The sequence below is a fragment of the Stenella coeruleoalba genome (assembly GCF_951394435.1).
Source record: "Stenella coeruleoalba genome assembly, chromosome: 18".
Classification (NCBI taxonomy): Eukaryota; Metazoa; Chordata; class Mammalia; order Artiodactyla; family Delphinidae; genus Stenella; species Stenella coeruleoalba.
This window is the reverse complement of record NC_137164.1, coordinates 4,422,177-4,445,838: the sequence shown is the minus strand read 5'-3', so window position 1 is coordinate 4,445,838 and position 23,662 is coordinate 4,422,177. Positions and strand designations below refer to the sequence as shown.

General features: G+C 51.2%; 1 protein-coding gene and 1 long non-coding RNA gene across 4 annotated transcripts in view; both read left to right on the top strand.

The window, feature by feature from the left end:
• LOC307176558 overlaps positions 1 to 23,662 on the top strand; it is a 215,624-nt gene that overhangs the window by 161,325 nt on the left and 30,637 nt on the right. For all 3 annotated transcript variants that reach the window (XR_013824830.1, XR_013824831.1, XR_013824832.1), the window contains exon 2: positions 11,849 to 11,958. This is a non-coding gene — a long non-coding RNA (uncharacterized lncRNA). The remainder of the gene's footprint in view (positions 1 to 11,848; positions 11,959 to 23,662) is intronic.
• GPR12 (G protein-coupled receptor 12) lies at positions 21,685 to 22,698 on the top strand (the record flags this gene model as incomplete). Its single annotated transcript, XM_079903053.1, has 1 exon — positions 21,685 to 22,698. Exon 1 carries the CDS (start codon positions 21,694 to 21,696, stop codon positions 22,696 to 22,698), a length of 1,005 nt encoding a protein of 334 aa, XP_079759179.1. The 5' UTR covers positions 21,685 to 21,693.

Here is a 23,662-nt window from a genome sequence, read left to right as displayed (position 1 = left end):
CTGGCGCCGGACCGGGGCCCCGAGCACGGCCTTCTCTGGAACGCAGTCCTGGGCTGGTCCACGGGCCCCTGTCAGTGCCGTTTGCAGAATTAATCTGAGACACGGCCTCCTGCTGAAAGCTGAGCGCCTCATCAGAATATGTGAAGAACAGAAATTCCTTTCCCTTGAAAATTATGAAAATGGTCTTATCCAGCCTCCAGGCAAGTTATTTGAATTATAAAGCATCAGAAGGCTGTGATGAGCCCCAAAAAAGATGGTGGACTCAACGGCTAAGAGGTTTTGCTTAAACGCTGAACGTGGATGGAGAATGTTTGAAAAAAACACACAAACCCTGACATCTATTATCCCCAGAAAGATATTTAAATTAAGTGGCAACCATGAGCGTGACTCTCCTTGCAAAAATCTAGGTTACAGCTAATAAGAAACGCTGTCTCAGTATAGGGCTACGTTAATCAAATTGATATGACATTTCACCATTGACTTTATTTGTTATTTTTATCATGATTAATGGGAATAAGCATTTAGATTGTCCTCAAGGTATACGGCAAAATTAAAACCTTGTTATAAAGGAGGCGTCTAATGAAATAATAAACAAAGAGTCGCTTTTTACCTCACCGATTGTGTGCACACTGGTAGGGAGAACGCCAGGCCAGCCTTCGACCACTCCAGGCCAGTCCCAAACCTCTGGCCCCGAGGGAACAGCCGGCTCTGTCCATGTGCTGTGTCTCAGGGGCTTTATTCCCAGGGACGGTGAACCCAGCTCACTGGACAGTCAGCAGATATCTGTTAAGTCCCTACTGTGTGCCACTAGGGACTTCATGTTTTAGGTGCTGGGACCTTGGCGGTGGCTAGACACAGCCCCTGCCCTCACTCAGCTTTAGGTCTGATGGGGGAGAGAAATAGATAAATAAGGAACTTGAAAACTGGTTTCGGGGGACCCACAGGTGCTGGGAGCTCAGAGGGGCAGTGCCTCAGTCAGGCTCAGAGGGTCCGGGGAGAAGGCTTCCGGAAGCCGAGAGTCCAAGGATGAGCTGCACTTCTCCAGGCAGAGGGACGGCGTGAGCAGACAGTGACCCTGGCAACGCCTGTGCCCCACCGAATATCCAGCCCACGAATGTGTGGATTCAGACCCCTTGCTGGGTCTCTGGGTAACAAGTCAGTTAAATAAGTTCTACTGAAGCTCTTTTAAAGCACCATCCAGGGCTTCCCTGGTGGCGCAGTGGTTGAGAGTCCGCCTGCCGATGCAGGGGACACGGGTTCGTGCCCCGGTCCGGGAGGATCCCACATGCCGCGGAGCGGCTGGGCCCGTGAGCCATGGCCGCTGAGCCTGCGCGTCCGGAGCCTGTGCTCCGCAACGGGAGAGGCCACAACAGTGAGAGCCCCGCGTACCGCAAAAAAAAAAAAAAAAAAGCACCATCCAGAAATTAGTGACCTTTCTTTTATTTTTAATTTAATTTAATTTAATTTTTTTTGGCTTTGTCACGTAGCGTGTGGGATCATAGGTCCCCGACCAAGGGTGGAGCCTGTGCCCCCTTGCAGTGGAAGCGCGGAGTCTTAACCACTGGACCGCCAGGGAGTCCCAGTAGTGACCTTTTTAAACAAAATGGATCGAACTGAGTTGAGATAAACCCTTAAGTTAAATAAATATATTTTCACAGAAGCAGAGCTGGTAGCTTCCAAAGTTTCTATGTGCTTCTCCCCTGAAGTGGTTGTTGATTGTGACTTAGCGGGGGACAGGAGCTGAGCTGGGGGGAGTCCTGAGGAAGATGCAGGAAGCCCCACTGCCCAGAAGGGAGCAAACCTAGCCTCCGGAGACTGCAGACAATCCAGTTGAGGGCACGGACCCTCCCTAACCTCGTTGTCAACGAACCCTTTCAAGCCATTACGTTCAATTACACGAAAGGGGCCCGGAGGTTAACACAAGCACACGGATTGCTGAACAGTTAATGAAATCACAATAAACGAATTCAATGACCACAGTCCATTATGAATGTAAAATCTGATTAGATGATGGAGAATAATATCGCTGTGTTCATCTCTCCCTGGGTGATGTATTGCTCTCTCCCTTCAACTAGCATTTACCTCCACAGATAAGGCAGAAATCATTGCAAAGAGCTTGGGGAGAAAAGAATACCTTTTGACCATGTGCTCTGTTTCCTTCGCTTCTTTTTTTTTTTAACTGAAGTATAGTTGATTTATCATGTCGTGTTAACTTCTGCTGTACAGGAAAGTGAATCAGTTACACATATATACAATTTTTAATATTCTTTTCGGTGGTGGTTTATCTCAGGACATTGACTGTAGTTCCCTGTGCTCCCTCCTGCAGTGTAAGTTGGCACAGCCACTATGGAAAGCAGTATGGAGGTTCTTTCCCCTCTGCTGGCCTATTTCCTACATGCTCTGTTCCGTCGGTCATTTGCTTAGAAATCCTCCCTCACTGTCCTACAATTTTATGGCCTCACAGGTCCTTAGGGAATCTCAGAGCCATTTTGTTTTCAGACTGCCTGGATCCTAAGTTTCTTGGCACTGCCTGTGGGCCATCTGTTGATAAATGCTCGATGGTCCTAAGCTCATAAAGACCTACTTATTCTAGCCACAGCGTGAGGCACTGAAGATACGAGCCTGAGCAAAAAGGTGTAGGTCCCTGACCACCTGGTGTTTAGCGTCTCTGGGGAAGGACATTCACGAAATCATATCACAAATGTAAACATCTAACTGTGACCCATGCACGGAGCAGAGGTACACCCCCCGTGAGAGTGCAGAATAAATATAGAATCTGACCAGCCAGGAGGTTCTGGAAAGGCTGCCTGGGGAAGTGGGGTAGGCAGAGGCCTAAGAACAAACGTGCCTTAGCTGGAGGGGAGGGCGTTCGTGGGAGGGTGGTGTGTGCAGAAGGCTCAAGATGGAAGGGATCTGGATGCTTTCAAGAGAAAGGAAGAAAGTCGTGGGATGCAGTTCGGAGAGTGAGGCGGATCGTGGAGCAATTGAAGCCACGTATGCGGGTCCCGTAAACGCATCGTAGATTCAGGTCTTTGCGCTCAGAGCCACCCAAGAGGGTTTTAGTGGAAAGGAGCGCAGGCTGGTGAGCTGATCACACCTCAACTTGAAAACTCTCTGGCTAGTGTGGGAAGGCGCTGCAGCCGCGTGAGTGCCAGGCTGGCGCAGGGGCTGTTGGACGTGGTTCAGGCCCCAGGCAGTGCTGTGTGGACTCGAGCGGGCAGGGGAGAAGCAGGGGTAACGGGCACGAGTTGCCCCTGACTCTCAAGGGGCAGGAGAGGCTCCATTTCTCTTTTTCAAAATCAAGCCGGATTTAGCGCCAAAAGACCACTGATCGTTGAAAGCAAGTGACGCGGCTCCCACACTGTCCCCATCCCTGGGGTCCCTTCAGGGATGACACAGGAAAAATGAAGCAGGGCTGTCATCGCATCTTCTCACCGCTTCCAATCAACTTCCATCTAGAGAGGCTTAGACTGAACTCTGTTGCCTGATTCTAAAATGAATTTGGATCTGCATGGCCCAAAGTACTAGCCGTCTGTCCTTGTCTAAAAGTCAAAACTGTAGCAAGGGGCACTACCACCTGGAGACATTTATTTTTAATCCAAACACCTACCCCACAGCTGAGTGCCGCCCCTCTCCTGTGGCAGAGCTGCTGGTCAGTGGTTCCTTGTGACCTGTGCCCTTCGTTTTGTCCTTCAGAGACCATTTGGAGGGGGAAAGCTCTACTGCTGGGATCCGCTCCCCCAGCCAGCTTGGCGGTGCAGAGGGAGTTTCACTATGGCTCCCAGGGGGAAGGCGCCAGGTCTGCGCCCCCATCTCTGCAGCCTTCCTTACCCTGGTCCTGCATCCAGGGCTTTGCCGTAAGCAGTGGACCACACAATCCTGTCTCCTTTCCTGAACGCCCTCAGCTCTTTTGTCTCCCAGCCTCCACCTCCTCTCCCTCTTGGCTGTGTCATCTTTATCAGCCTAGATATTTCAAATAAGGAGCTGTCCATTTGGGGCTGGGGGTGATTTGGGGGGTTACCTACTCGCACCTCGCCTGAAACACAAAAAGGCTGTCAGCTTCCACTAGGCAAGGGAGCCCACAACTCTGGAAGCCAGAGGCCCAGGGGAAGTGGAAAGGATACCTTTTCCCATTACCGGTGACTGCAAGCCCGGTGCAGCACTAATTAACGTATCATGAGCCACACGGTGCCCAGTGCTGCCAGGCTCCATATTGTGCCGTCTCCCTGCCCTTGAGGAGTGTGCCCTGGAGCTCAGGTGGTTCCTGTGATCACAGAGCCTGCAGCCCAGGCTGGGAAAGCCCAGGCGCCAGCCCAGAGGGCATGTTTACATCACCCAGCCACTCCTTCGGAGCACGCAGGTGGGACCAGGGATGCACACCTGCGGGGCCGCTGCAGGGACCCTCTAGGTTGTGCCTTGGACAGGACGCTTGGTCCAGAGGGTGCTGGGGACTGAAACCCACGCTCCATTGGAGAAAGCAAGTGCTGGCCATGGGCGCAAGAGCCTAGAAAAGGGCTCTTTTTCCTTTTTGTCCGCCTGGAGACAGGCTCTCTTATAACCACCTGCCTTGAAGGGGAGTCTTTTTCCAATTTGCATAAAGGTGGTAGCAGGGGCCCCAGAGTCAGAGAATCAGGCAGTTGCCCAGGGATTAGCCTGACGCCCAAAAGCCCCGCTCGAGATGACCCTCCGTACAGGATGACGACTGGCCCAGCTGAGCAGAGGCTCTCGGAGAGCTAGAATCTTGTAAGATAGGATCTCAAGAGGTGTGGAGGGGCTGAGAGGGTGGCACGGGGACGGAGCACAGAGAAGGGCAGCAGTAAATCAGGGCCGTGGGGAGGAGGGATGCTGGTTTGTGGAGCATCTGTGTGGCCGAGTCACGCTGGAGATGGGGCCTGCGTCGAGAGCACCGGGCGCCTGCTCCTGGGGCCCAGGCCTGGGGTGCCTGCACCCCCAGAGCTTCAGCGGCCACCAGGCTCTGGCCGCCTGCTGAGCGGCACCCGCCAACCCCAGGCCCCTGCACGCCTGTTGAGGCTCATCGCTGTCCCTGGGACAGAGTGGGTGTGCAGCAACGGACGCGGACAGGGGGTAGGACTGCCGTTAGCAAGCTCTGCTCTGCAGACCCTCCCTCCTGACACAGTTGCTCCACGGCACCGGCTGCAGTTTACTTACCTGCTGTATGTCCCCGTCTCCCTCCCCCGAGACGGGTGACGCGCTGTGAGGGGACAGGGGACCCCTGCACTGCATCCCTCACTCCAGGTGAGGGATGCACCTCACTCCAGGTGCACTCCAGGTGCACCCTTCCCGAGTCCAGTGGAACCCGCCGCATGTGTGTCTGAAGGAGCACTGTTCTCTACAGAATCATCACCTGGTGGGCATCTTCCCCTATACACTTTGGAACAAGGCGCTTAGAACTGTCTTCAGAAAATGAGTTTGGAGGCTTCATGGGAAAAGAAGCCTTAATGCTTTATGCAACCAACAGTAAATGGAAAACAGGACTATATTAATAGACACAAACTCAGCTACAGTCCAGCTGCTTCAAGAAATGCTTTTTAGCGACTGCCTCTGGCATTTTTACTGACCAAGATTCCTACTTTTCTGGCCTCTGCGTAGCTGAGTTTGTTCAAGCCAGAGAGCTGACCCTGTTGTAAGAGCTGGAGGTTCACAGATGTCATGATGCAAGAAAACGATATTTCCAAATATTTCACACATTTTCTTTCTGATGAAAGAATTTGCTAGCAATGCTTAAAATCCATATTACGCTTTTCTCCTCACTTTTGTCCTCAATATTCATACTTTAATTCTGGGGCCGAGATTTTGTCCGTACTTGGTGTGGCTGTGCCTCGGCTGGAGACGTGAATCCGCCAGCCCCGGAGTCTCTGAGTCCCGTCACCTCCCATCGTCACGTGCAACACGGACCATGACGTCTGCCCCGCTTGTAGGGAAATGTAAGTTCCATGGTGGGACTGAATCACAGCGAATCCAAGACCACCCAGATCATCCCACAGCCCAGTCCTCCTCAGGGCTGGCAAGACCCCCAGGCTCTCCATGGGCTCCCATGGTCTTCCCACTCAGGACACAGCTGCAGGAACCATGACACTCGAGGGGATCCTGGCTTCCCCGCGGAATTAATTAATGGGCTCCAGGTCAGAATAAAGCACCTCGACATTGAACTGAAGGCCTTGAACTCCTCTGGGGCAATTCAAGACTTTTCCTAGCACCGGCTTTGCCCAGTGTCCGAAGGGCACAGAAAACCCCGGCCTGCCACAGAGCCAGTTTGCAGGACCCCAGGTACCCGTGAGGCCAGTGTAGCAGGAACTTACCAGATCGTGTGGGGCTGGTCCAAGAGGGGTGTTAAGCACACACATCTCAACACACACACACATGCAACACAACACACACACAACACATGCCATACACCACACACACACCACGCACACACACACACACACACACAAAACACACACACACGTGGGGTGTGGGAGGCTGAGAGGACCACAGTTTGCTCCTGTCAGCCGTGCACAGAACTCCTGGACCAGCTCTGTTTCTTTTATCACTCACTTAACCCAGCAGTTTTGCTCAGAACTCAGTGCCACGGAAAAGTAACACACATGTGAAGCCTTTTCATCCAGAAAACAAGTGCAGAAGTGTGTCTAATTATTGCTAAGTTACTGCATCTCCCAAAGAGAGAACCACACAGCTAAAACGGCATGCCCAGAGCAGTCAGGGCTGCTCCTTTACTTGTCATTCTTGTAGCTCTTTTTCTCCGCCTCTTGGGTGTGCTGAGTGGATCCACAATCTCTTATTCAAAACCTTTGAGGCCAGGTGGGTTTCACATTTCAAAAATGTTCAGATTTCAGGAAGGTAACGTGGTGCAGCTATCATACTTTATGTAACAGCCCTGGGGTCTAGGACAGCACCTCCTAATTAAACTCATTAACTTTTCTGTAGCCAAGGGTATGAATTAAGATCCTAAGTTGTAATGAATTAAGATCCGAATTTGCCTCGCATTGTTTTGGGTCAGGTTTTGCCTCTAAATATAAAAGGCAAAAACAAAACAAACAAAAAAAACCCCACAAACCCTCTCGGTTTCTGGACATTGGAATTATAGGTAATGGGTTATGGGCCTGTCTCCCCAATTTTTTGGCTCACCCATAAAAGTCGGCCTGCACATCTTTCCTCCTTCTACTCACTTATCTTCCTTCCTTTGTTCAGGGTGTTGGTCTCGTGGTGGAGCCTTTTCCGTCCTTCCCTGATCTTACCATTCTTAAATGTCTCAGGCATAACTGTCCATCTAGGTTTTGCTTCCTATTGCTGTCGTTGCAGCTCACTTCGTGCACAGAGAACATTTCGAGCACAGAGACGTGGTCTCGACCCGGATTTTAGGCTTCTTAAAATAGGTTTATATCTTATGCAGCTTTGCAGACTCCACAACCTGGGAAACCTACAGAAAAATATAGGGCCTCTGGTGTTCGAGGAGCTAACATTGAAAAGAACATTTCAGGCCCTGAGCAGTTCCCCCATCGCTCAGTCATTGGTTAGATCAGTGAGGGTTAGCCGATGCTGCCTGAGGAACCGACCTTACAGGACTCCACTAGAACTACTTTCCGGTTGCAGATGACTCTCTGAAGTCGCCCAGAGTTACATTCACCTGTTTATGCCAAGAAAGAAAATCTCCCAAACACAGTCCAGCAGAAGGTAACCAGATATTTTCAACAGGGGTGTGAAGTTTTACCCACTGGAGATGCTGATTCCACGTCTCCCGGGCAGCCTCGGTTGTGGGTCGTGTCTTCACGTCTCACACAACTCACTCAAGAATTGCTGATCTTATCCGTGCACCCAAACCAGCGGCATTATCTATAACAGCCAAAAGGTGGAAGCAGCCCAGGTGTCCACTGATGTATGAATGGATAAGTAGAGAGGGGTGTCTGTATCCAAGTGACTGTGATTCAGCCACTGAAAAGGAAGGAGATTCAGACACATTCTATAGCATGGATGAATCTTGAGGACATCATGCTACGTGAAGTAAGCCAATCGTAAAAAGACAAATACTGCATGATTCCACCTGAGGTACCGAGAGCAGTCAAATTCATGGAGACAGAAAGTAGGCTGGTGGTTCCCAGGGGCTGGGGGAGGGCAGATGGGGAGTTGCTATTGGATGGGAACAGGGTTTCAGCTCTGCAAGATGAAAAGATCCTGGAGATGGATGGTGGGGACGGTTGCACAACAGTGGAAACGGACATAATGCCACTGAACTGCACACTTAAGAATTATTTAAATGGTACATTTTATATTATGTATTTTTACCACAGTGAAAAAGAGAATCGCTAGTGCTAATGAAGATAACTTCTGTTTTGCAGAAATGCTTTGTCCTTGAAGTACTAACATGAGCCCAAAAGGCAGTAACATAAACTAAACTAAACTAAACTAAAACTAAAAGGCAAGGGAAGCAAATGGAATTGATTACGTCCACTCGGCCTTGTACCATTTGTTTCTGTGTGTGAACATTCTGAATTTGCCGCAGTTATGACTCCAAAAAGGGGGAACGAAGAGAATCTCAGCTTTAAGAAAACTAGGACACAGTCGCATTTATAGAAACAGGTGCAGCTGATCTTATTTGGAATTTTTTCAACTATCTTCATGATAAATAAAAGCAGACACCATGTCGCATGAACCAGGGAACTTTGCTCCCAGCGGTTGGCAAATTGCTAAATTCCATGAAGATCAAATTCACCTCCGATGTCCATACGCCCCGGCTTCCCGGCCCCGTGGACACAGCTGGCTCCGGAACCTGCGCCCACGTTCGGTCAGACTGAGGCGGGATACTGCCCGATGCACGGGATTTCCCAGGTGGTCTCCGCTGAGTCCAATGCCATCGTCGTGCCCTTCTCACCTCTGTAGCACTGGTTCTGAACCTTGGCCACGCATAGAAACATGTGGGAGATTTTTTAAATCCCAGTGCTCAGCCCACACCCCAGTTGAACAAAATCAGTCTGTGAGGTGGGAACCCACTGTTGAGACCACTGTTTTATGTCCCTATAAACATGACATTTATGGTCCTAAAAGCTTTTTGAAAAATCAATAAAGTTTTTGAAATAGGAATTCCTTCTGATGAGAGGAAAAAAATTTCCTCACACTTTGAACATCTAAAAGGAGAGACCACTGTTTTAAATTAACTCTATAATCCTTTATATGGTATCTGTGAGAGTAGTAACAACTATATACATTTTCTCCTAAAAAGATCATCTACTTTCTGTCCTCCCTTATGCTCCTTTCCTTAAAAATCTCACCAGGAATCCTGTGAGAATTTCATATCCACTCCCATCTTATCTCACGTCTCAAAATAATTGGTTGAATTATAATCTAATAATTGGCTTCCAGTGAACAAGTATTTATTAAGACCTGCTCTTCGGGACACCATGGTGGGCAAGACAACTTTCCAGCTCTCCTGGGAAATCAGCTTCTAGAGGAAGCAGACAGACCCCTGTGGGGTCAATCCTTCTAGCTGGGGGACTCACAGCTGAGTCCTCTCAGGGAGCTGCCTCGCCCAGGGCAGCCTCCCTCCAGTGACTGGTCCATGAAGAGTGGACTTGATCTTGCGCTCAGGGCCATCCCAGAGCGCTCCACGGGATCGGCGGGGGCTTCTGTTCCCACTAACGTCCTTCGCCCTCTGCCCAGCCCTGCTTCCTCGCCCCCTCCTGGCAGTTGATCCCAATAACCTTCCTGCGTGCAAGTGCTCAGCGTAGACAGTCTCCCAGGGAACTCTCCCCAAGACTGCGGTGGACCCTAGGGTGGCAGCGGTGGACCCTAGGGTGGCAGTGGTGGACATGGGGGAGGTGGAGAGGGTGAAGATGTGGGAGGGAGAGCTGTGGGACCTGCTGATGGATTAACTGTGAGCTAGGAGAAAAGGTAAGGATGCCTCCTAGGTTTGGAGCCTGAGAAACTAGGTAGCTGACACTATCTTCTAGATTCTTTAGGGAGAAACGCTGGCGGGAGAAATGTTGATGTGGTCCAAAATAAGGGCTTCCAACTACAGTGTGTAAATTATTAAGCACCCCCCTCATAACAGCTATTAGTTTTTTGTGTTCTAAGCGCTTTGGATGCATTAGGTATCTTAACTCATTTAATTCTGACAGCAGCGTCGGAGCATGGGTTTTATTTTCCTGTTCCTGAAATCCCTCAGGCCCTCGTGCGGCACCCTTCTGTTCCTCCAGCTCTGGTCAACAGGCTGCCCTGACCTTCCCTCCCTTGCTTGCATGCATCAAACATTCTGTGACCTCAGGCCTTTGCACGTGCTGCTCTCTACCTGGAGCGCTCTTCCTCCCCCGCTCCCATCAGCCTCCTGGCTGTGACCTTCCTCAGTGTGGCTTCTCTTGTCCTCCAAGGCTAATGGGGCCAGGTTGTCCTGGTCTCGCGGCACCCTAACATATTCCTTTATTGATTAACTCTGTAGTATTCCGTTACTGAATAGTCCTGTGATATTTCCTATTTCTTTCTGATCAACCCCGTGGGATCTCCTCGTTGCGTCACTCCAGTTACAGTTAGGTGGCCGTTTGTGTGATGAGCCTCTTCCCCGGCACAGGAAGCCCCATGAGAGCAGGCGCTGCCTTGCTCTGACTTCGCCCTCCAGCACAGTGTGTGGCACATACTCGACCCTCAAGAAATATTTGTTCAGTGAATCATGGAAATAGTGAGGCCAATGGGATTCTAGAACTTCCCATGAGTACACGTCATTTTGTTGTAGAGCTGGGATGTGAACCCAGGTCTGTTTGACTCCAAAAGTCAAAACACATCATAATTTGCGGACTGAAGTTGGGAGGGCTGCCCCATCCAACCGATCAGTAATATCTGGACGAATCCGATGAGAGCTCAAGAAGACTTCCCAGAAACTGGATTAAAACTCGGGTTCCTGTAGCTCTGCACTGGGACGCCTCCCAGAAAGGCAGGGAAATGATAACACTCCCTTTACCCAGGCAATTGTAAAACCGATTCACGTTGACATGTGTGCCCAACGTGGTGCTAGAGAACAGGGGTGGGATGGGGTCAGGAGACAGGAGGCTGTGAAAATGTATAGTCTCCTGGAATCCTCAGAGAGCGAGATGGGCTGGTTCTAATTGATGAGGTCTTTTCTCATTGATGAAGTATATGCACTAGGAAACGCTTTTTATTTCAACCCTCATGCTAAATCTTTCTAAAATGGATTAGTCCACTTTCTTTTTTTTTTTTTCTTTTGCGGTACGCGGGCCTCTCACTGTTGTGGCCTCTCCCGTTGCGGAGCACAGGCCCCGGACGCGCAGGCTCAGCGGCCATGGCTCACGGGCCCAGCCTCTCCGCGGCATGTGGGATCTTCCCGGACCGGGGCACGAACCCGTGTCCCCTGCATCGGCAGGCGGACTCTCAACCACTGCGCCACCAGGGAAGCCCTAGTCCACTTTCTTGCAATAATAAATACTAGTTGCTAAATGAGATCTCAATTTTTAGTGATGACAGAATCTCACGGGGCCACTGAGGCACCAGCTCTGACCATCCAGCGCTGGAATGGTGAGATGGAGAGAGTCAGGTCCACAGAAGGGAACGCTGTGCGTCAGTGAGCTGAGGACGAGCCCAGCCTCTCCCCAACACGCAGCTGGGGAGTGAGAACAGAGCAGTTAATCCAAGCGGACCTGTATGTCTTCACCTGAAAAATGATGGCGATGGACCACGTTGGTGTCCATCGCGTTGTCTGACTGCCTCCCACATTTGAGATGATTGGTTCTCGGAGTATGTTTATATAGGCTTAACACAAAGTTTAATGAAAAACACCTACTCTTCTGTGATACATTTTAATTTTTTCTTCGATTTTATTTTCTAGGAAGCTTTGCTCACTGACTTCAGAACCTAATAAATTTCAAAAACAGTTTGGAAACCACCATCCCCATTGTTGCTGTTTACGATTGTCAACAACGAACTGGCTGAGTCAAGGTAAGCCCAGCATACGCTGGGATGTATTTGCCGTTTTGAAAGTGAAATGTCATCTTATCTTTGTCATTTGCCGCATTCTTGTAAAAGGCCAGTGGGAAAAAAAAACCTGCTTTCTGATGGAGAATTCTGGCGGGGTGGTAATTCTCGTTGACTGAGATTAATTTCACTCCCTGAGGACGCATAGGAAAATGAGAGGTGGGCACAGTGGTATGTAATCAAGGTCAAAGACATGGGCAGCGAGGAGATGGAAGTGGGGAGGGCAGGGATGGGTCCTTTCCTCCGCTGCCTGTCGCTCAGCGATAACTGGAAGGGCTGATGTGCGTGAATTTGCTGTTCGGAGTTTCTATGACTGCGACACTTAGGTTTGTGAATCCCTGAGCTCCTGCATTGTTAAAGGCTCTGGGACCTCCAGGGTGGCGATCGATGCAGAGGGGAACGTTCTGCTCGTCCAGTGGGACCCCGGACCTTGCACTGGACAGCAAATCCCGGCATCGAAAGACAGCTCGGGACTGGGTGGAACCAGGAAAGTCGGCGTAGACCTTGCCTTTGAGGCCTTGAAGCAATTGCGTGATTGAAAAGTCTGCCAACTCTTGTCCTCATTTCCTGGGGTCCTAAATGAGCTTTCAGTTTGCTGAGGCTGGGAAACCACAGCCCCAGAGGCTCGTCTGCAGCCACGCCCAGCACGTCCTCCAACCTGGAAAGGTGTGGCTGCCTCTGGATCAGAAAATTGGAACAGAGGAAAAAACAAGGCCTAGGGCACCCTCAAGCGAAGGACAAGAATCCGGGTCTCCTGGTTCCTGGCCCAACCCTCTGGTATTTAGTCCTTGTGTCTGAACGGAAGCAGGCTCACAGGAGTGACGACAACATCTTAGTACCTGAGCATGTCACGAGCACCTGCTGTGTACCAGGCCCTGCACCGAGGGCTTCATGTGCGTCCATTAACGTCATCTCAGAAAGCAGACTCTGTGAAGCTGGTACCATTTTATCCCTGGTTCCAGCTAAACCGATTAAGGATGGCGGGAGGAGGCGGTGGAGAGTCTTCACTTCCTCCAGGCCCAGAGGGACTTTCAAACTCCAAATTAGGGAGCGCGGAGCCGAATGCGTCTTATTGAAGGAAACCAAGATGGCCTTTGCCCAGAGTCCTCTGAGTCATGGATAAATACATTCGAGAAGGAAATGAATTCAATTGAGCTAATTCAAATTTCATGCCACTTAATTTTAATAGGACGAATATTAGCCCGCCAGTAACACTTTTAAATGGTTGGAATATGAATACATGCAATTCGATGTTGAACTGAAGATATTATCTCACCATCATTGAATCTGATTCGTCTCAGGGGAAACGAAGGAGGCATTTTTAGTGGCCACGGAGGTGGCTGACTGAAATTCTAATAAACCTGGGAACGGATGAATAAAACACTGTCCCGCAGCCAACCCCCAGGGTTTCAGCATCTCTGAAGCATCTAGACGCTCAGCCCAGGGCAGGTACATGACCCCTTCTCTTCATCACTAACGTCCCTGGGGCCAGGCACAGAGCACGCGTGATGGGGATCATGTCATAGGTCACCCCGCTGCCATTGCGGCTCACTCCCCTTTCTCCCTCACTACCCTGTGATCCCGGTGACAGCAGGAGTCACGTCCCCATGTCTTCTGGGGCTTCGTATCATGGCCTCTAACCCAGTGCCTTTGGATGAATTATTAGCGTTGATGGCCAGTATTGCCTCGTGCAGACGCCGACCTCTGCCCTCACACACGTTCCTCCACCGAAGACTCCATCAGCCTGCAGGTCCTCCCAGACCTCACCCCGCAGCCTTCATTCCAGCAACAATCCTAAAATAACCACATGCATGTCTGACGTTCGCCAACCCTATAGCAACGTTTCCAAATAAATTCTGGGACGTGTTCAAGGGCATTCCAAGGGGGTGAAGAAAGAGATCCCAGGCTAAGAAAGTTTGTGAAGCCCGGGGTGAAACTCAGTGAAATGCTTCCTTAGGGAAGACTTCTCGGAGCCTCTAACGTGCTACCAAGTGCTGTAATTTTCCTAGAAGGACTTAACGGCGTTCAGCTTTTCTGTGTTGGTTAGGATTCCCCAGAGGCAGACCCTGAGACAAAGATTCAGTATAGTAATCTGTTTTGGGTGTGATCCCAGGAAACGTGGGTAGGGATAGAGAAGTGAGACAGGCGAGAGAATAGAGCAATGAGCGGGGTTTTAAAGCAAGTTACCTGTAATGAATGGACTGGATGTCTGTGTCCTCGCAATGCATATTCTGAAGCCCTAGCCCCCGTGTGGCTGTATTTGGAGATGGGGCCTTTATGGAAGTAATTAAGGTAAAATGGGGCCATAAGTGCGGGCCTGATTCCATAGGGTTAGTGTCCTTATCAGAAGAGGATGAGGGCTTGCTTGCTGTCTCCACATGTACACGTGCGCTCACCGAGGAAAGCTGTGGGGGAGCTTAGTGAAAAGGCCAGAAAGAGGATCCTCACCAGAAGCTGAACTCTGCCAGGACCTCGATCCTCCAGAGCTGTGAGGAAATAAAATTTCACCGTTTCGGCCCCCCAGTCCGTGGCATTTTGTTGTGGCCGCGCAATCTGACTAATACATTCCCACCGTGAGTAAGGAGCTTAATCCTGCTGAGAGTCAGAGGCAGACATGCACCGGGGACCTGGTTAAACCCCAAGGAGACAAACTGGGGAGGTTGAGGCCGACATCTCCGAACAATAACAGGATATAAAGGGAGCTTCGCGTGCTGCGGGGATTGGCGTGCCTGGAACCGGGTGGGCAGCATAAACAGAGCAATTCCCACATCCTCTGGGCTGCAGGGGCTTCTTCAGTCTAGAAAAATCATGCCACTTGGTAGTCCTGAGACTCAGAGAGGAGAGAGGGAGGCGGGATACTTACACAATTCCCATCCGGGGCATGAGCTTCCCGGCACTGCCGCCCTGCGGCGCAGGTGGCAAAGCAGCGTCTAGACCAGAGGAGGTCCTCAGGCTGGAGATGCACGTGCTGGGTTCTGGAAGCTGCCTGGTGCGCCCTGAGGGGCCAGGGGACGTGCGGGGGGGTCGACAGCACCTGGTACGCTGTTCGGCCTTGGACGAGCGTCTTGTAGACAGTGATGTTCCTTGATGCAGTTTGGAAAGCTCTGCTCCAGACCCATTTCAGGCCGCCCAGAAGAGTTCGATTTCCTGTCAGAATCTGTCCACCTGCTCATACTTATCGGTATTAGTTTGCAAGGGCCGCCCCAACGAAGTGCCTCGGACTGGGTGGCTGAAAAAAAACCGCAATTCATTTCCTCAGTTCTGGAGGCTCTGACTCTGAGAGCAAAGTATGGGCAGGGTTGGTTCCTTCTGAGGCCTCTCTCCTTGGTTTGCAGACGGCCACCTTCTCCCTGTTTTCACATGGCTTTCCCTCTTCCTGTGTGAGTCTGTGTCCTAATCTCCTCTTCTTATAAGGACACTAGTTGTATTGGGTTAGGGCCCACCCTCATTTTAACTGAATCATCACTTTAAAGGCTTTCTCTCCAAATTGAGAGACACTCTGAGGTACTGGGGGCTAGGACTTCAACATACCAATTTTGGGGGAACATAACTCAGCCCTTAAGCCATTTATCCCTCCACTGGCATCAAGGCAAGTCATTTGAGAAACACCAAAGGGCTGTGAAGCGAGCAGGACCTGCCTCAGACCCAACCCTATAGACGGGTGTGTCTCAAAGAACATGTCCCTCTGAAGGGAGTTCTTGGGTCACGGTGGAGACGCTGACTGAGGCCCATCCAACCACCAACATCCCCAGCAGAGTGGAGCACGTGTTACAACTGATGAAGCTACGCTGACACGTCATATAAAGTCCACAGTGCACATTAGAATTCACTCTGCTGTCACACATTCTGCAGGTTTTGACAAACGGATGACACGTATCCACCATCGCAGTATCAACGAGAGTCGCTTCACTGCCCTTAAGGATCCTCTGTGTTCCTCCTGTTCATCCTTCCCCCAGCCCCTGACAACCACCGATCTTGTTACTGTCTCCATAGTTTCGTCTTTTCCTGAATGGTTGGAAGTAGCCTTTTCACACTGGTTTCTTGACTTAATGGAATGCATTAATATCATGTCTTGAGAGCTTCTTTCCTTTCAGCACTGATGACATTCCATTGTCTGGGTGTACCACAGTTGACTTTTCTATTCACATACTGAAGGGCATCTTGGCTGCTTCCAAGTTTGGGCAGTTATGGATTCTGGGTGTATTTTGATGGTAAAGTCAACAGAATTTCCTGACACTTTGGGTATTTTGTGAGTAATGGCCCCAAAGAGGATGCCAAGGCATTTGGCCAATGCAGCTGAGAGAACAGGGTTCCCGCGGATCCCCGCACACACAGGAGGACAGGGAGATGATGGGCTAACAGTGGCCACACCAGTAATCGTAACTCTCATTGACGGACCTTAGCTTTCCGCCAGGCTGGGATAAGTGCGCCGTGCCCCTTATCCCGTGTCACACTCACACCAGTCCTAGGAATAGATGCTGTTAACATCCTCATTTTACAAACAGGAAACAGAGGCAAGTTGTTTCCTTGCTCCAGGGCACCCAGGTCTGCTCATACCTGGCTTCTGAGACCGTAAATATTTATTATATGATAGTTGGCGTTTTTACGCAAACACATCAGCCTGGTTAATAGAAAGCTCCCCAAACCAGGGTAAATCCTCAGAGAAATGAATGTCACTATGTGAGGATTCATGGGAGGAAGCTGGCTGACCATTTCCCGCGGTGACAACCTCCAACATGCTGGCCGCAGTGTTTTCTAATTCTGGTGAAGTGAAGAGTTCGTGGTTCAGAGCCTGGCACACAGTGGGTGCTCCAGGAACACAGGCCATCAGCTTGGAGAGGCGAGTAACAAAACTTGGGTAACCTGGGCGCCTAAACGAAAACTTGTACAATCTGGAACTTGACTTGTACATTTCCCCTATTGATTTGACCCAAAGTATTAAATCTCTTCTAGGCTCCCTTTGAGTGGCTACAAAATCGCTGTGTCCATCAGTGGTTCCCAAGAGCCATCCCCCAACCAATCTGGGCTCTGGTAGTTCCCACCCAGCTGGGGCAGAATGAATAAAGTCAGAACACGGCAGTGAATTTTCATACAACAAGATGTATTTCATTTAAAGCCCGATCCTCTCGTTTGAGATATGTCCTGTTTTTAAAGCCTAAAAATGCCTTTTTTTTTTCCTATGAAATAATAATGAAAGTAGTTAGAAGTTCGCTTGCCTAAATGAATGTATGGAGCAAAGCAAAAGCCCCCAGGTCAGTCTCTCCTTTTTGTCGTTGCTGCTGCTGGCGAGGAAACTTACCAACCCATGAAATCCAAATTTCTGGGTGTCACTGACCTTACATAATCGACGTAAACTCAGTTGACTATAAAAGCAATCAGAAACGTGAGCTCAAATGTAGAATGATCAGGAGTTAGGACAGGTCAACTCCACTGCCAGGGGAAGTATGCGTCGATTACCCGCCCCCGTATCACCCTGCATTAGGCGGCCTCATCCAGAGATGAAAACACAGAGCCGGTCATTCTCCCTCACTGTTCACGAGCCCGCTGCCGGAGCACTTCTAGCTACATGTTGTCACACCCCGTGTACACACCTTGCAGAATTTGGGGTGTAAATTTCCCCCCCCCTTTGTCTTGCTAAAGGAGTCAAGGAGAGGGAAGATGCTTTACCTCCTACACGATTTCTTGCCAAATTTATAGGAAAAAAAAGAATATAAGCGATTAAAAGGCAACAAACGTTGCACACTGATGGTGTCTGCTGCAGTGTCCTGTAATGGGCGGGGGTGTGGTGGTGAATGAGTTGAGAACACAGCCCTGCGCATTCCTGAAAGCCAAGCGAAACCTCCCGATCCGCTGAATTCAAGCCACGGAGGACGACCTTCGGGATCTCACTGCCTGGCGTCCCACCTCTCTTTTCTTCTGGGGAAATGCTCATTCGGCCAAGTTCAGACGGAATCTTCACTGCAGGACTCCACACAGGACTTACCTCATCCGGTCGGAACGCACGGTTGGTTCAGAGCTGGGCACACACCAGGCCGGGCCAGAGTCCTCCGTGGGAATTCCTCTCTCCAGCTGGGAAGATGGTCTCAGCGTGCCAGCCTGGGGCGGCCTGGGGGTACTTTCATGGCTTCACGGGAGATGCTGGTCTAGGAAAGGACCGTTTGAGCTTGGCAACGTCAGGGGCGGGCTGACTGAGGGCCTCAGCGCACGGGTGGGACTCTGTTCCTGAAGCTCCCCCTCCTCTGCCTTGAGCCTCTCCAGGACCTTTCCCAGCCGTGCCAGACAGCAACGTCCGTTTTAAATTAAGTTGGTCTGAATTGCGTTTCTGCCCCTTGGCAACAAAAGTCCTAACAGATACACCGATAAACGTAGAAATTTGGAGTAAAGTTTAAATCCTTCTTTTTGTCACAAGCAGTCATTCAAGGGGAAGGGGTAACAGGAGGACTGTGGATGCATGGCTGACCCTGGCAATCGGAGGAGCTGCCCTGGCCCCTGGCTCCCAGGTGTCTGCCATTTAGCCACATCCAAGCCCCACAGTGAGTTTTCTCAGTCTCTTCCTTTAACTCTTCCCGGGTCTGAAAACTGCACAAACCTACATATCTCTGCCATCCACCTATTACCCTTTCCCTTCCCAAGCCTCCATTCTTTTTTCTTGTTTCCCAAACACATTAAAGAGGGAAGAAATCCCACTACTGTAAGCTCTGTAGGTCAGGGTCCATCTCCGTGTTATTGACAACAGTGATGTCTGGTTGGCGCTGTCATTCACTTTCCCTAAACTGCTCTGCTGATGTGAGGCTCCTAAAATTTTGGCAGGTGGTTTGAACTGTGTCATACTGAAAAGCCTATGTGTATTTTTTTAAAATTAATTAATTAATTTATTTTTGGCTGTGTTGGGTCTTCGTTGATGTGCCCGGGCTTTCTCTAGTTGTGGTGAGCGGGGGCTACTCTTCGTTGCGGTGCGCAGGCTTCTCATTGTTGTGGCTTCTCTTGTTGCGGAGCAAGGGCTCTAGGCGCCCAGGCTTCAGTAGTTGTGGCACGTGGGCTCAGTAGTTGTGGCTTGCGGGCTCTAGAGCACAGGCTCAGTAGTTGTGGCACACGGGTTTTGTTGCTCTGCGGCATGTGGGATCTTCCCGGGCCAGGGCGCGAACCCATGTCCCTTGCATTGGCAGGCAGATTCTTAACCACTGCACCACCAGGGAAGCCCTATGTGTTTGTTTAAATGACGGTTTTCCATCGCTTTATTCTAAAAATGCTTTGAATCATCACAGAAATTGAGAGGAAGATGTACATCTCTTCATTACAGCATGTGCTGCCTGGTATTACTGTTGCTTTTTATCTGTCTGTCACCACCAGACTGTGCACGCCTGTGAGGAGAGACAGCGCGTCTTACTGAATTTGTATGTCCAGCCCTTAGCGTGGGTCTTTGGCAGTCACGGTGTCCGATGGCTCTCCGTGAGGTGCAAGCGATTCTTACAACTCTGTAGAACCTTGCTTCTCAAAGTGTGGTCCGTGGGCCAGCAGCGTCGGAATCACTAGGAGAGAGGGCTGCAAATGCAGAATCTGGGCCCCACCCCGGAACTGCTGATTGGGAGTTGCTACCTGGCGTGCAGAGAGAGCTGGGGTGATCTTGCAGAGTCAGGGGCTGATTGATGGGAGAAGGGAGAAGGAGGGGGAGTCAGGGGTGGATGAGCCTGCAGGGCTGGAGTGAGGAATGACAGTGAGCCCCAGGGGAAGACCGGCCAGCCAGAGGAGGATGCCCCTGTAAGGAAGGAGTCAGTTCTAGGGTCCTGTGCCCTGCAGACCGTCTTTATTCATACAGGACCCCCTCCCTCGCTGTGGAGAAAGGCAGTAGAGAAAACCTTCACTGCTGACGGGAAAAGACCAGCAGATCACGCCTTCTCCTTCTCCCACCTTTAAACTTAGGATCTAGGTGCTCTGGTTTTTGTATCCAGGGGAGACAGGCTCATAAAAGCAGACGGCGATCAGGTTCTTAATCTTAGAAACTACTGATGCGTTAAAATGAAAACATAAATTAGCGCGGCCACTCCAGTCCCTAAATGAATCGGGTTTTGGCACTCTGCTTCTGTAGGAGCTCAGTAAATGATTTCCATTTGAAAACACAGCTCAAGGAGCACTTAATAAGTGCAATTTGATGATGATGATTCACATAGCAGCTCCCTATGAATGCAGTCAAGCCAATGTTTCCGGGGAATAGTAATTAGAAAACCAAGTCCAGGACACACCCACGGAAGGGGGCCTCTTGGGGATCCGAATGCGATGTGGTCAACGGCAATTCCGAAACAGCTGGCTGAGCGTTTTCCTGCTTCAAAGATCTGCTTCCCTAACCTGCTCCGCCCGGTATCCATCCCCACTGCTGATCCTGAAAAACCACCCTAAGCAAATTCTTTTGACCCTGGAGGTAGCAGTTTAGGGAAAGGCGTGGAGAAGCGGGCCGCTGGAGAACGGGACTCCGCAGGGGGACCTCAGGAACGAAATAGGTCACCGGGCTCCCGGGCAGCGCTGCCCCGCCCCCGCGCGGTGCAAGCCCCGACCGCCAGCCGGGGTGGGATGAGGGGCCGCGGCAGTGAGGGTGACAGTGCACTTCCCCGCCTCCGGGTCGTCTCGCTCCCGCAGGGCGCTGGGGGGCTCTCGCCGCCCCGCGCAGCCCCGACCCCTGGGGCGCGCGCCGGCCTCTCGGGGCTCCGGCGGCGGCGGCGGCGCGCGCGGGCGGGCACGGGGCGGGGGCGCGCGCGCGTGCCGCGAGCGGGCGGCCGGGCGGCCGGGCGGGGAGAGCCGGGCGCGCGAGCCGAGCGCGCAGCTCACCTGCCGCCGCCGCTCACCTGGCGCGGAGCGCGCCCCCGCCCTCCCGGCCGAGCACCGAGCGCGGCAGCCGCCCCTCGCCCCGCAGGCCCTGCGCCGACAGGCCACACGGGTCGCCCGCGCGCCTCGGGAGCAGCGGAGGAGCCCCCCGGCCTGGGCGCGCCAAGGTGACCCCCGCGATGCCTCCGTCCCCGCGGGCAGCCTGTCGCGGCGCCCCGTGAGTCCCCTCGCGTCCGCCGCGCCCCCGCCGCCAGGGCAGCGGCCGTGGTGCATGGGCGTCTGTCTGTCTCTGTGTCTGTCCACACCTCCATCGCGCGCGCCCGCCTTTCGTGGCCCTGCCGCGACTGCCCCGTGCGCACGGGGGAGGCCGGACCCCTCTTTGTTCTGGCCGGGGTGTGAGTGTGTGCACGCGCGCCGGGCGGCTGTTGGGGGGGGGTAGTTTTGAACATTCCACCGAGGAGGGCGGCCCCGGCTCGCGACCTGTCGCCGTGGCGCGGTCCCCCAGCGGCAGCCCCGGTGCCGGGCTCCTTTTGCAGCACGCGAGACGGATTTTCACGTGTGTCCCCAGCACTTTAGCAAACCGGCCGCCGCGGTCCCGCGTGTGCCCGCCCCGCTCACGCTCGTGTGTGCAAATCCCATCCTGTGTTCCCCCCAGCGCCAAAGGGCATTTTTTTGGTTGTGGTGGGTTTTAAGCCACGGAGACTTTGGCTTTTGTTTTATTCCCTCTCAGTCTGTAATTCAGGAAGCTGTGGCATTTGGGGGCAGTATCTGAGTAGGGGCTGGCTTTCTGTTCGTGTGGGTTTTGCGTGATGTTAGATTGTCACCCTGCTGTATCTCAACATTAAACAGCCTGTCTTTTCGTTGAAGAGGACGGGGGTTAAAATGAATGAAGACCTGAAGGTCAATGTAAGCGGGCTGCCTCGGGATTATTTAGATGCCGGAGCTGCGGGGAACGTCTCGGCTGCTGTCTCTTCCCAGGTTCCTGGCGTGGAGCCAGAGCCAGAGCTGGTTGTCAACCCGTGGGACATTGTCTTGTGTACCTCGGGAACCCTCATCTCCTGTGAAAATGCCATCGTGGTCCTTATCATCTTCCATAACCCCAGCCTGCGGGCGCCCATGTTCCTGCTCATAGGCAGCCTGGCGCTTGCAGACCTGCTGGCCGGCATTGGACTCATCGTCAATTTCGTTTTCGCCTACCTGCTGCAGTCAGAAGCCACCAAGCTGGTCACCATTGGACTGATTGTCGCCTCTTTCTCAGCTTCTGTCTGCAGCTTGCTGGCTATCACTGTTGACCGCTACCTCTCCCTGTATTACGCTCTGACCTACCACTCGGAGAGGACAGTCACGTTTACCTATGTCATGCTTGTCATGCTCTGGGGGACGTCTATCTGCCTGGGACTGCTGCCCGTCCTGGGCTGGAACTGCCTTCAAGACGAGTCCACCTGCAGTGTGGTCAGACCCCTCACCAAGAACAACGCCGCCATCCTCTCCATCTCCTTCCTCTTTATGTTTGCGCTCATGCTTCAGCTCTACATCCAGATCTGTAAGATCGTGATGAGGCACGCCCACCAGATAGCCCTGCAGCACCACTTCCTGGCCACCTCGCACTACGTGACCACCCGGAAGGGGGTCTCGACCCTGGCCATCATCCTGGGGACCTTTGCTGCTTGCTGGATGCCTTTCACCCTCTATTCCTTGATAGCTGATTACACCTACCCCTCCATCTACACCTATGCCACCCTCCTGCCCGCCACCTACAACTCCATCATCAATCCTGTCATATATGCTTTCAGAAACCAAGAGATCCAGAAAGCGCTCTGCCTCATCTGCTGCGGCTGCATCCCGTCCAGCCTCTCGCAGAGAGCGCCGTCACCCAGCGACGTGTAGCGGCCCTCCGCTTAGGAGCCTGCATTACCAAGCTCTCCCACTGCCTGGCCAAGCGGTTGAGATGCTCTCCTTAAGTTCTTTCTGTTGGATTCTCTCTGAAGCCACAGGAGCACTTTGAAGCATTTATTTAGATAAGTTAAGTGATTGAAGTGAAAATCATGTTACCAGTGTTTTCACCCTTTGAAAACAATTGAGTTCTTTGCTCAATACAATTTCGTTTTGTTTGGGGTGGTTTTTTTTTTTTTAAGTATTTTATCTGGAGGTAGGGTTTTTGTTTCATATTGTTTGGAAGATTGGTAGTGCGGGGGGGAAAGGAAGGGGTATGACATGGCCATGAAATTATAAAAAGTAAATTGGTCCCAGAGTTTCTACCTGGACTTTAAAATAAAACTGAGTTATTGAGGAGAATGGAGACATTACTTTTTCCAGACCTTTTTTTTTTTTCTTTTAACATCAAGGTAGATTTTCAGTGCTGCATGATTTACGTTTGGAAGGGACATGATTTTATTAACATGAACTCAGTAATAAGTTACCAACGCTGAAACCACGAACCCATTCTTTTTCATTCTTTCTTTACTTTCAGCAATTACTGTTCACAAAAATTATTTTGGTACTCCTAGGATGGTTGTAATTCTTTCTGCATGGCTGCCTGTGTCAGCGAGACCACTAGTTTCAAATGTTGCCATGTAAATCCAGAATCAAGTGAGTCACTGTTCAATATGGTTTTTCCATGTGTCCTTCTAAAATGAAATATGTTGCGATTTACATATGAAGTAGGATTGATTAGGTACACCACAGTAGTTTTTTCAGCTACAGTCTGTGTTCAGGAAACAAAAGAAAAAAATTAATAACAGTATTCAAAGTGGATTAAATTGATTTTAGTATATTCCAAAAAATAATTAATGTAAAGCTATATCACAAAATATGAAAAGCATCACTTTTCCCATTTCTCTATACCTAAGAA